Below are 13,377 nucleotides of genomic sequence, written 5' to 3'. Positions count from 1 at the left end.
TTGTATCCCTAAAAAGATATATATATATATATATATATATATATATATATATATATATATATATAGGTCATTCTTTGATTTATGAAAAACAAGATGGAGAAATTTTTGAATGTGCAAAGAAAAAAGAAGAAAATCACCAAATGAGGAAAAAAATAAAGAAAAAATTACTTTTTTGTTCATATCACTTGCAAAGTTTAAAACCTTTCAAATATGTTTTATTTATTTTATATATCAAATTTATTTAAATTTTATTTATATGTTTTCATGGATGACATGACACTGTCGGATCAAAATGTCTTTGTAGATATGGTTAAGTAATACAGAATTAAATAACTGAGCTTCAAAACTCTGATGTGCTTATGAGTTAAAAACCATCGCTTCAGCTGATTTGAGTATTTTTAGAAATGTCCGTGTAAATGTGAGGATCGCCACAAAGTATCTGTAGCCTATCATTGCAAAGCATCAAAATCTTGTTCCTGGAAAATAAGAGAAATGTTTTCAGTTATTGTTGCAAAATAAAAACAGCATTTTTGCTGTATTCGGCATTTTCTTCTACTGATGTTGCATATTTTAATCGTTTTTGTTTGAACGGTTAACTTTTAAGTTAAGATTGAAACTAGAAACAAAAAAAGAAAGATTTTTGAAACCCCCTCCTCTTCCCTGCACACACAAAGCAGAAAAAGCAAAAATTGCAGGTGGAATTGTTTTTGTTTTTTTTAATTTTTTAATTATGAAAGCATTTAAAAAACAAAATAAATAAAAGCAGGTGATAAGGATGTATTTGGATAAAAGTGATTTATAGGCATCAATGCAACATTCTTATGCAGCAAAAAGAAAAAAAGTGATTGTTGCTAAAAAAAAAGCAAAATTTTCAAATTGTAAAAGTTTACGTGACATTATCAGTGCAAAAAATGCTTAATCCCCCAAAATTTAATGAGAGATAAATTTTTAAACACTAACCTTGAGTGCCAGAAATGTTGGTGACTTCGTGATTTTGATTATTGGTTTCTTTTCTGTGATCCTCAACAACATTAGGTGTAATTCTACCATTTGATGATGCATGGCGCCTTTTGATGTTTCCAAAAGTGGTTGATTCAGGAATACCATTTTTAGCATTTCCATACGTAAATACAGATGTCATATTATGTGAATTATGAGCTGGTGAGTTTTTTCCTATCTTAGATTGATTTTGTTCTTTATTTTGTAAATCCATTCTGCGGTCAGGGACTTTACTGTGACTATCATCATCATCACCATCATCATTATTTTTATCATAGTTACCTTCCAAAGGGCCATGTCTTTTGGCAGAAGAAGGTAACCGTTTAGGATAATTATAATATGGGTCTTTTGATTCCTTGCTTTTTCCAGGCTTAGAACTCCTTTGTTGTTTGGGTAAATGTAAAGATCTTGTTTCGAAATCGTCATTTGCTGGAGGCATCAAGAACACATTGGGTAGGCTGGGAGCTTTTTGATTAGAAGCAAAATGTCCTGACCCATTTGAGGGTTGTATAGCTTCAATAGAATTCTTGTCTTTGTGAATCTGTTTATTGGTTGCCATAGTCTTGCGTTTGGGTTTTTCTGGCATGAGACGGTTACTGGTCATCTGATTATGGCTACCATTAGCGGAAATGTGGCTTGCAGATTCACCTCTTTTTCTCGGCTGTAATTTTGATTCTGTAAAGTTATGTGGAGAAAAGAGTTTTGGCGATTTTGAAAGACTAGAAGAAGATAATACTGGCATGGTATTGCCATAAAAATCAGGAACCATATGAGGATTACGTACGCTATTGATGGAAGGAAGATCGTCTTCAGAGGACAAATTTGACGGAAGCTGAAATAAAAGGACAAAGAAAATGAAAGTTTAGATTCAAATTGATATTTCATGTTTTTATTTCAACTGATTTATATTAATTATGAAATTGTATAAAATTCAAAATTCAAATCTAGTAATAAATGAAATGGTCATTAATAATATAATTTATAATCAATGTTAACTATTATATGTAACTAATTCATGCAAATATAATGTATATGAACTAGAAAACCTAACAATTCATCATTCTGTATTATAGAGCAATATATATAGGCATCAATGCAACATTCTTATTATAATTATATATATATATATATATATATATATATATATATATATGTATATATATATATATATATATATTTGTTTGTTTTATATAAGCATTAATATGTTGCTGCACATATGCATTCATGAGCATTACGTAATCTCACAGACTAAACTTTTGTATACGCAATATCCCCTAAAGAGGTCTCTAGATCCTTATAGCTAACTGACCGAAACATGCTTATAAATATGTAGCGACATATTAATGTTTATGTAAAACAAATAAAATGTATATCTTGCCATACTTCGGTACTGAGCACTCTTGCATTAACCTCGTTTAAACTTCATTGGTTGCTTTACCGCAAGACCGTTTAAAATCATTTTAATGGTTAGATCATAAAGATAGTTAAAACAAGATATCTACTCGCAAAATAATTATAATTATTTTTAATGTTTGAATTGAGATGTTTAAAATGGGAGATATACCCCAAAAAAAGATACAATAACAAATAATAAAAATCGTTTTAATTGTCGAATTGAGAAGATGTTTTACAAAAGCGAGTCCTGCCACATGTATTCCATATAATATAAATATTCAAATGTTTTAGTTTTGTTTTAGTTTCATGCTGGCTCCCATACACAGTTCAGCACTTCTAGCAAAACCGGATGGTGAATCTTTGAACACCTTAATCTGTGTGGCAGAAACCAAAACAATTTCTTTCTTTTTTGCTCATATCATCACAGACATATCAGAAGCAACTTCAAAACAATATAAAAGGGTGAATTTTAACAGGGTTTACACCCAGAGTTACCATTAGGCAATCAAGCAGTAGACTTTTCCGTTGAAAACCTTGCTGGATGAACGCCATTTTCACTACCATCATCACAATTAGAAGCAGTACGTTCATTCCCTCCATCTACAACATGCCAACAATAATTGTTATCACAATTACTATTGTGACAGCAATTATAGCAGCTCGTGTCTAACCAACGAATTAATCATACCTCAATCATCATCAACATTTTAAACTTGTTCTTCAGTTGAGCAGATGTATCAGAGAAATATTGGTGGTTAAGTGGTTAATAACATGGGCTAACAACCTAAGTGTACCAAGTTCCAACCCAGTTCATTCCACAGAATCGCTTTCACTTACGAATGTTGACAACTTGCACATAGTCTTTCCCATAAGTACTCAATGTCTTTCTAGAAAGAATCCTAATTCAAAAGATATCAGAAAAAGATAATTATCTGCTTCTTTCAAAATGAAGGAGTGATGCCTAACAACAGCAGCTGCATCAAAAGCAACATTGCTGGATATATGTCTATACATCCCTTTTTTAGTTGTAATACCGATCGCCAACATCGCCTCTTGCAACGTGTGCAATAGCTGATAAGTTAGCTAGCATAAGATATGAGTTAAATATGTAAATTATCCAGGACTCTTATACTTACCGAATCATCAGAAATATGAACAAAATCAACAGCTGCTTCCACTGAAAAAAATTATATTGTCAGGATTAAATTTAATTTTAAGTCAATTATTATCTAAAGTAAAACTTATTATTTAAATTTTAAAATTAAATTATGTTATTTGTATTAATAATAAAATAATTGTATCTATAATAAATAATAATGTTAATTTATTGCTGTTAAGGTTGTTTTATATTTTTGAGGAGGATGAATATGTCGGCAATATTAGATTCCCAGGAGACAAGACGTTAAATTGATTCTGGCTAACAGTGATTCTTATTTTTAGGCACATACTTGAGTCTCGGTATTCGCTTTGTAGATTTTTCATTTTTATATATAAGAGTATTTGTTTTTTAAAACATGTGTATACTTTTTAAAAAAGCAATATTTACTTTATTATATATATAATTCGCATTCGTTAATCTAACACACACACACACACATGCACACACATATATATATTTCAATCATGCAGCGAATAGGTGAAATTTACTAGACAAGGGCAAATGTAGACTTCAGTTCAATATAAGTATCAATGCTTATATTTATCCCAACCAAATAAAAAAAAAAGCTCGATACGACGACCGTAGGATGTGGAGCTTAATACAAGAAGCATAAATGAAGACTGTAAAAGACTGTAAACCAAAATTTACATGTACAACTTATTTTTCGACAGAATACTTCCAATAAATAAAGACGCTCAATATATCCTTATTCTGCGGAGTTTCAAAGGATGAGAAAGTCTTCTCTTCAGAGGAAAGAAAGGAATTAACTAAATATATAAATAGCAGAGCTAAAAATTTACTGGTTTTAGCATTTTATGAAATTGCATAGAATGCATGGGTAATAGAATGCAAAATCATGTTTGCAGAATGTCAAAATGAATTAAGAGGAGAAGAAAGGAAAAAACAAACCGAAACAAACAAAACTAAATCAAAAATGTAATATAACTTTTGTAGATATCAAGAAGCGAAGGAAGTTTATATTTGTTTTCAGAGTTTCAAATAGTCTCAATAGACTATGGTGACATTTGGTGATAATTCAATCTTATGTGGTCGAGGTGTGTGGTTATGCTCCTTGCGCGCGTGTATATATATATATATATATATATATATATATATATATATATATATATATATATATATATATATATATATATATTGAGGAGAGTAAGAACCGGCGTATAGCGGCAGATTAATTCTTCTGCAAAATTCACTAGGTTAAGACTCACAGAGAAAAAACGGAATGAAAAATACAAACCGTTCAAGATAAAAGGTGTCCACTTTTTTTTTTTGTGTTTCTCTATAACAGAAATTCCTGCCTCGTAAAGAGCTGCCTTTTGTTATTGATTATTCAAGAGGAAAATTTTAAAAACTGTTTTTTTTTAATTTGTTTTATTCAATTGCTATATTATTTAAAAGATGTTTTTTATTGGTTTTTATTGTTTGTGTAGGCATGTTAGATAGGAAGGTATTTCTATACACATTACTTTTCTTTCTCTCATGATTTCTGATATTTGGGGATTGACTTGAGTGCATATCTATTTATTTATTTGGTATAAGATTTTATATTTATATAAACATTTTTAGTTGCACATAATCAGGCATGTTTCAATTCTAACTGTAAATAAGCTGAACTTCTTCAAGTCACAATTCAATATGGGCATAAAATTGGTTACAATGTGGAATATAATGTTTTTCCGGCCCCTGGTTATGGTATTTTCCTCGCCTTACAGTGTTATTTATAATGTTATAATGTTATTTGATTATATACATGTGTATTAGATACTGTACTGTATTTTGTTACTAATTTTTAATTCCATATCCCTATATATATAATTCAAATACCCTATATATTGTTTCATGCCTATAGACGAAAAACTGACAGAGGAGTTTAGTAGGCAAACTTTTTAAAATAAATATATATACGCATACATAAATATATATAGAAAGCAGTTTGTGTTTACTATAACCTTTTATGCAAATATTATGCAAGTATAAATCATGTAGAATATCGGCATGAATATAATTATATGTAATAGTTAACTAAAGATGATCATCCTATAAGAAAACCGAAAAACTCATAGAGTATTAATTAAAATGAATGTTTAACAGAATATGCAAATTAGCTAGATCTTTTGCAGATGAATGCAATTTCACGAGCCATATATAACAACGTTGTATTTTCTTTTTAAATAAATAGAAAACAGGTTTGCCTTTTTTCTTTCTTGGCCTTTGGGCCAAGATCAAAGGGTAGTTTCTGTTCTGGTTCTACACTTAAGTTAATTTGTCCTTGGTCAATGGAGGGGAAACCCTCTATACTGAGACAATTATTATTTTTGGTCCTTACCAGAGTGCCCCTTTTGCCCTTCTTTTGGGGAGCTGGTTTTCCCCCACATTAAAAATGACCTTGTGTCCCATTTTGCTTTCATGGGGAAGCAAATAAATACCAATATTAAAAAGGGTTTTTAATATGAATATCAATACACACACACAAAAAAAAAATTTATAGAGTATAGATAAATTGAACAGTTTAAATTTAACAATGATTGACTCAGAGCTGTTTGATGTCATAGTTTTGAAGTTTATGTTTGCGTATTACATAGCAGATTGATTGTAATTTTGAGATTTCATTGTGACTTACAAAGTTTAAATTCCTCCTCCGAATCATTTCCTTCCCAGTTGGATTCCGAACTTGGTGGCAAATAAACGTGACTTGATCTTTTACTCGTAACTCCTTGGTGAAATTTTGCTACAAAAAAAAAAAAAAAAAATGAATAAATAATTTAAAAAAAAGAATATGAAATTATCCCATTTTAATTATTTTTTTTTAGCATTTATTAATTAAGTAGCATGCAACTTGAAGCGGGTGTTATTTTATTAGGAAACTTAATGAAAATGTATGTTTTTCAGGTAAGTACACTCTCGTACTCCTACTCTCTCAACTGAAGTTGTCTAAATTATGACAAAAACATTTTTTAATCATTTTTTATATGCAAATAAACCACCAACAATGTTATCAATAAAAATATTTTTAACTATATGCTGCTTACGAATGAACTCGTTCACATCTAATAAATACGGCTATCAACTTAGAGAGAGTGTAGAAAGCGACAAATGAGTGACATGCTAATCAAGGTGCTGACTGTGACAGTCAATCCGACAGAAGTTGAGCCATTTTGCTGTTGAACCGAGGCAAATGTTCTGGGTAGCTCTAGAAGGTCCAGCTTTCAGAGGGTGGGAGCAAGTTATCGCTTGTTTTTTGAGGCGTCCTTACCAAGGAATGCTAATGGGGCTGGTCAGACATTTTTGTATGACCAGAGTGCTCCTCCTTTAGGGGCGCTGGTTTATTTATTCCACTTTCTGATCTTGTGTTATATCCAGAAGTGACTGACTGAGTCAGAGAAAGGCAAGAGAAAGTACTCTCGTCACCTGGATTATTAATGTATAACGTTTAACTAAGAATATACTGTTCCAAATTGATATCCACACCCATAGTATTCTTTTCACTACATTAACCTATGGCCATAATACTATATGGATGGAAGATTAAAAACGAAAGCTAAAACATACCTTAAAAATAAAATTTACATAACACTGAAAATATTTCATGTAGTGAATTAACACAATTGTCATTTAATAAACAATTATTTATTTAATATTTTCATAAAGAAAAAAAAGAATACTTGATAAATATTATTATTACTAGTAATAATATACTCCATCTGGTGGCATAGTTTTGCTAGTGCATATAATGAAAGAACATATACTACACTGGAGGGAGTAATGCATGGGAGCATGGGTTTATAACAGCAGAACAGATACTCCACCACCCTCTCCCCTCCAAAAAAGGTAATCACTGGGAGGATGGCATAATGACCATAGAACTACCCTTCTCAAAAAAAGATGGTAGGACAAATATATATTACACTGCTCCCTGCTGAAAAGGGGAGGTAAATTATCGAGTTACACTCAACCTGAATCGGGACGCCCCAATCCATCTTGAGTTCACGTAACTCTTCCAAAACCATTCTCCTCTTGGTTTTTACACGTTCACAGGTGGATATAGTGCTTTCTGCCCTATATCCTTGATGGAGAATTTCTCTCCCAGTGCTAACATTGCACTTTCACACAGGATAGACTCCTGTCCTTTAACCACTGACCATTGTCAGAACTACATGACCTGAGTAATATCTCACCGTCATGACTACGTTCCTCATTATTCTGATAAAGTTGCGGTAAATAACTACACATGCGACTTTTCGAACTCACATGGTTAGAGGGCAAAACAATTCCAACATCTCATGGAAATCCCTCCATAAATTTCACAATATTCATGCCCACACTTAACAAGTCGTAGACATGAGTGGTATCATTCATGATTCCTGGGAATCTCACTCCCAATACATTTTTCTTTAAAATATTACTGGCAAACTTCCCGCCAGAAAAATCAAACTTCAGCGCCTGACTACACAGATCCTCTGAAGTGGCACTTGCAACACTGCTTTCAGACCGTGATGCAACATTTTCCAAGGCAAACTTGCCAGCACTCAGCAAACAGTTTTCAGAGTCTGGACGTTCGGGCTTAGTAGTTGGTAACTCGCCAAGCATCTCCTTAGGGGTTTCGAATATCACAGGGTTACACAAGGAATCACACTCAACACCATTTGCCAACCTCGAAAGAATGAATCGAACCTGGGACGAGAACACTACAACATTAATAGCATCCGCCTCTACTAGCAAACAGTCCACGTCCTCACACAAGGAACGATCACCCAACAATTCTGTTATATTATCTACCGATGACAACCATTCATCGACATCGGCCTTTATTGTCATAAAATAAGGCTTAGGTAATTCCCCCTGCAACCGCAATAAATCTAAGACAATGATAATCTTCCCCAAATAAAACTTTTGTTTCCTTACAAGGAATCTGGAAGAACGAGTGACCAACATCGTGCAGTGTTTTTTTTTTTTTTTTTTTTTAAATATGGAATAAATTCAAACAAATGCAAAAAATAAGCGTTCAAATATTATACACAAAAAAAATGCACACACAAAGGTTAGAAAAGTATTTGTATAAAATTCCTTCTTCATAGCACAAACAAAACAAGATCAATACAGCATATTGAGCCGTGAAAATATCAAGGGATACAATCCTCAATTACAAATTAAAAGGGTCCCTATGACTCAAAATTAAAATTAAGTGGATTTAAAATGCAAACTTCTATATGGAAGTTAATTGACTGGAAAATGAATAACGTTTAACACTTTTACCGCAATATCCTCACTGAAATGTAACCTAGGAAAAAAGTGGGAAGAGAGGTTAAATATACAACTACGTCGGGGGAGGGTACATACCACTTATGTCACATGTGTATCTTCGAATGAATCCAAATAACCAAATGCAAATACGGGCTAAGGCAAAGAAAAGGAGAACTTGTTTTTTCACAAATTCTTAGAATAACACAGTCTGCAAAGCAAATGGGTATAGTTAGATAAAAGTCGTTTCTTAAAGTGGGGAAAATCCAGCTACCAAAAAATATCGAACACGCTGGATTAGGACGCAAAATAAAATTACCTCAGTCTAGTAGGATTTCTTATTCGCTGACTAGGGACAGAAAATGCTACAATTTCTCCCTATGTAAATCGCAATACCCGTGGAAATTCAACTAAAGCAAGTAAAATGTAAATTATATTTCGAAAGAGGGTTACAAAAGTTACAAATTCAATTTTAAAAAGTAGAAAATGGAAAGCATATACATATTTCTCAATCTCTTTTTATTAAGAAAAATATATATGAAAAATTATACGCTACACGTACATAAAATATATTAGACAGTTATGAATAAAGACATTAGACGTACATAAAAATGCTAAATTCAGGAATAAACTAAATATAACATTCCAGTCCCTGTACAGACATACTATGTTAAATTCAGGAATTTTTAGTGAGGCGAAAAATGTTGAATATTCGAAACATACAAAATTACATTACATGTTTTCTAAACTCAGGACATAGTAGTCGTCGAATAATTTAAGGAGTGCATTAACAGACGCACTAAGTTACAAGTTAAGTGGGAAGGGAATTCAGTAGCTGAAATATCTATATGGGCCGGCTCTAAATACAGATGTGGGGTGCAGGGAGGTTACAGAAAGAGTCAACAAGTGGGCCAGTGATAGGAGTGTATTTAACCCTAGTTAAGTAACGCATTGACAGAATCAGAATAAAACGGGTCTCGACATAGGAAAGATATATTTAATTTGAAAAGTGCCTTGAAATAAAGGACATGAATTTACAAAATGCCTTCAGATAAAAGCAGTAAACTTACAAAATGCTTCTAAATAAGGGAAAATAAATTTGGAAAATGCCTTTAAATAACGGAAGAAATTCACAGTAGTCAAACGAATCTAAGAGACAAGTTGATAGTGTCAGGTAGCGGAGGTAACAGAAATTTAAAGAGGTTAAATTCAATCCTAACTTGAAAGAAAGGAATTAAAGTGTATCTCGATTAGAAAAAGGTACACTTAATTTTCAAAGTGTCCCAAATAAGGGACAAAAATTTGCTAAATGTATTTAATAGGGGAAAAAACTTTGCAAAATGCATTTAAATGAAAGCAGAAATTTTCCAAACTAGTTTTATATAAAGGGGAGAAATTTGCAAAATGTCGGAAATTTATCTTGCTTCCGGATAAATTCGACGCTAAAGTAACTAACCTGAAAAAAAAAATGACAGCATGAAATAAAAGAGGGGGTGGGGTAAAGAATAAAATATAAAGGTCTTGCTTTGAAATGAAGAAGAGATTTTATTCACAATAAAATTAGTTGCAAATTTTTCCCTTTGTGGGCATTAAATTAAAAAAACGCCAAGGTAACATATAATGAAAAAAATAACACTGGTTCTCATAATGAAGATGTCGTATCCATGAACGAATACAATAATAAGATTCAAAATGGTAGTTTCTAATCACACTCTCATATGTAGTAAATTTTAGGAGCGTACTCACAAATTGAAAGCCAGTCAGGCACGTGCCTTTTTCTTTTTTTTTTTCGTTTAAAGTCCTTTTAGAATTTTCTCTCCTCCATTTGCATGCAAACCGTAGACACACAGATGGATTTCAGAAGTATGGCTGCGTCGCATATCCGGGGTATTCTTGCTGGGTTTTCTTCTTTGTAGAAGGTTCCAAAATTCCTTGTCATGTAAAATAAGGTCTTTTCTTAAAATAATTACACTCCTTCAAATTACGTGCAAAACCATAGCCCCCGTAGAGTTTTCAGAAGTATGCCTCATCACATACCCGGGGTATTCTTGCCGGGTTTGAAGAAGGCTTGTCAAAATTCCATTTTCAGCACCGGGCAATGAAACGAATGTCCAATCTCCACGTCGGCGGAATTTCAAAAGAGGGCGAATTTTGCGCTGGGCTCGTGACGTCATCATGGAGCTAGCATTTCCCTTTTCTCCAAATTAAAGGGATTTTCGTACAAACCCAAAATGTACGAAACTAAGAATCAAAAAAGATACAAAATACAAAATATCGAATACAAGAAATAGATAAAAAATAATAAATGTAAACGAGGGGGGGGGATGCACCATTATTGGTACAAAAAAATTCCAACAAATACAGTACCGTATATTATCAAATATTATAAATAACATCGTAAGTCGGGGCAAATACCGTAACCAGGGGCCTAAGCATCGTATTCCACATCGTAACTTGAAAAAGACCGTATCCTAGGGCCACCGTACCTCTAGATTCTACTGTAATAGTATAGTTTGGATTACATTATATACTAAATCTTACTTGATGTGAAGTCTCGATGTTGTATTTTTAACAACTCCAAAATTGAAAACTACACAAAAATACACCTATAATAACTCTCACCAATCGATTAAAAATTAAATTTTCAACCGTTCTTTATAGACTAATTGTATTTTCGTTTAGTTCTTGATTTTTTGGGTTGTTAAACATACGGCATCAATCCTTCACACCAAGTAAAATCTGGTGCCATGTTAAATCCGTTAGATTTACAAGACTCTAAAAGAAACAATGCAAAATCTAAAAAAAAAAAACGCCTTAAAAAATTTCAAACCTGAAAACTATGCAAATTAATAGAAGATTAAATTTAATAAAAGTTTATTGTTATAATTTATTTTCATCCAATTCCTGTTAACTATACTGCACCTCAACTTGTTTTTTTTTTTAAAGCTTAATCAATACTTCCACAAAAAAAATCAATACATTTTTAATGACAATCGTTCCAGACAAGACATGGAGCAACTTATGCAAGGTGCTAAAAACATACCCCCTTAAGGTCAAAAATTTGCTAATGATGATATTTCATACTCAACAATTCTTTCTCCTTTGTCAGAAACATCGTTCATGGAATGTGAGGACTAAAGGACAAAATAAAGGTATCGAGAGTTACGAGTCTGCCGAAAATAAACCCAAGGTTTACTTTCTAGTCTTCTTATTTAATAACATTTTAAAAACGTGTCTGTTTCTGATTACCAAATATTTTTGTTTGTTCCTCTCTTTGTTTCCGTATGATATGCAAATGTTCAGGAATCAAATGAGGAAAAATGCTGTTCCAGAGTTCTTCCTTGGCTGGAGTATTCAAAATTCGCTGAATAATTTTCAACTGTTCAAAACTTCTGCAAAAACAAACAAAAAAAAACATTAAAAAGTGAGGAACTACACGATATGAAAAACAGATTTTATGATTCAACATATTTATCCTCTGCCTTATTACACAATAAGTAAATGAATTAGTGTTTTAGTGTTACATAACGAGGGCCGTATTTAAATGGAAAAAGTCTTAGTGACACCTTAAATATCAGAGGTGACTCCAGAATGGAAATCGAAGAAATTGTGTGACTTCAAGATGGAGATTTTCTGTTTCTTTACTGGCAAGACTTCAAGCAAAGGACATATATCCAAGGCGACGTCCCTAATGTAGAGAAGCAGGTGCACACAATATAGCTAGGTGTAGTGAGACAAACTATCTGTCTATCTATCTCTCTGTCTTTCTCTCTCTCTCTCTCATGTCTATGCAAGTAACGAATCTCTGTTTTTTTCTGTGACTGTTTTTTTTTTTAATCTTTTTAACAAACCTTAACATGAGCGTATGAATGATTTTGTCAAGAGACGATTCCTAACCTGAGTTCTTCATACCAGAATTGTTTATTGTTTCATTACCATCGCCAGAATTAAAAAATGTGACGGTGCAAAAGGATAGAAGGATAAGCAGCCATGATTAATAAGTGCCTGCTGCAAGGAAACAGTAGTTTCATATGGGTGCAAACCTAGAACCGTATGATTACAAGGCAAGGATGATTATGCAAATTAGACAAAAATGTCAAAAAATGCCTAAAGTTATTTTGCTCAAAAGTCCGTCTTGTTTAGGATTTTGCTCGTGTGCGCATTTGACGGGTGTTATTTATCTCTTGTGTTCTCGGTGAGAAGATGAAACAAGCACTGTTGCTATTGCTAATGTTAACAGCAGCCAGCTTACGTTATTGGTGAAGGGAGAAACAAGGACTACAGCTATTGCTGATATTACAAGCGAACACCGTTACTGTTATCAGTGAAAGTAATTCCTCAACCAAATATACCTAAGAGTCCCCGGTCTATTCCAGGATTTTCGCCACCATAGCCAAACATCTTTCAAGAAACTAACAGTTATTATTCTGCTATAACATAATCAATTATTGGTAATAATTTATGTTGCAAGATTAGATGTTGGGTGCGTAAAAACAAGGTTAAAAATGGAAAATAATGTTAGTTAAGAGAGAAAATAGAATTTTCCATCAAAGGGTAAGATGGAAGTT

The 13,377-nt window shown here is 32.5% G+C and overlaps 1 protein-coding gene across 2 annotated transcripts in view; it reads right to left on the bottom strand.

Annotated features, from left to right (window-relative positions):
- The window catches only part of LOC145286065 (delphilin-like), a 207,777-nt gene that overhangs the window by 84,374 nt on the left and 110,026 nt on the right, over positions 1 to 13,377 (bottom strand). For both annotated transcript variants that reach the window (XR_013869095.1, XM_080134738.1), the window contains exons 12-15: positions 12,059 to 12,201; positions 6,192 to 6,299; positions 3,531 to 3,571; positions 961 to 1,831 (exon numbers count right to left, since the gene is read on the bottom strand). Coding sequence is in view for 1 of the 2 variants with exons in the window: in XM_080134738.1 (XP_079990864.1) it covers positions 961 to 1,831; positions 3,531 to 3,571; positions 6,192 to 6,299; positions 12,059 to 12,201 (1,163 nt within the window). In the remaining variant the exon portion in view is untranslated. The remainder of the gene's footprint in view (positions 1 to 960; positions 1,832 to 3,530; positions 3,572 to 6,191; positions 6,300 to 12,058; positions 12,202 to 13,377) is intronic.

This window comes from Euprymna scolopes, chromosome 10 (assembly GCF_053919585.1).
Source record: "Euprymna scolopes isolate OS-2025 chromosome 10, ASM5391958v1, whole genome shotgun sequence".
NCBI lineage: Eukaryota > Metazoa > Mollusca > Cephalopoda > Sepiida > Sepiolidae > Euprymna > Euprymna scolopes.
This window is presented reverse-complemented; position numbering and strand designations above follow the sequence as displayed.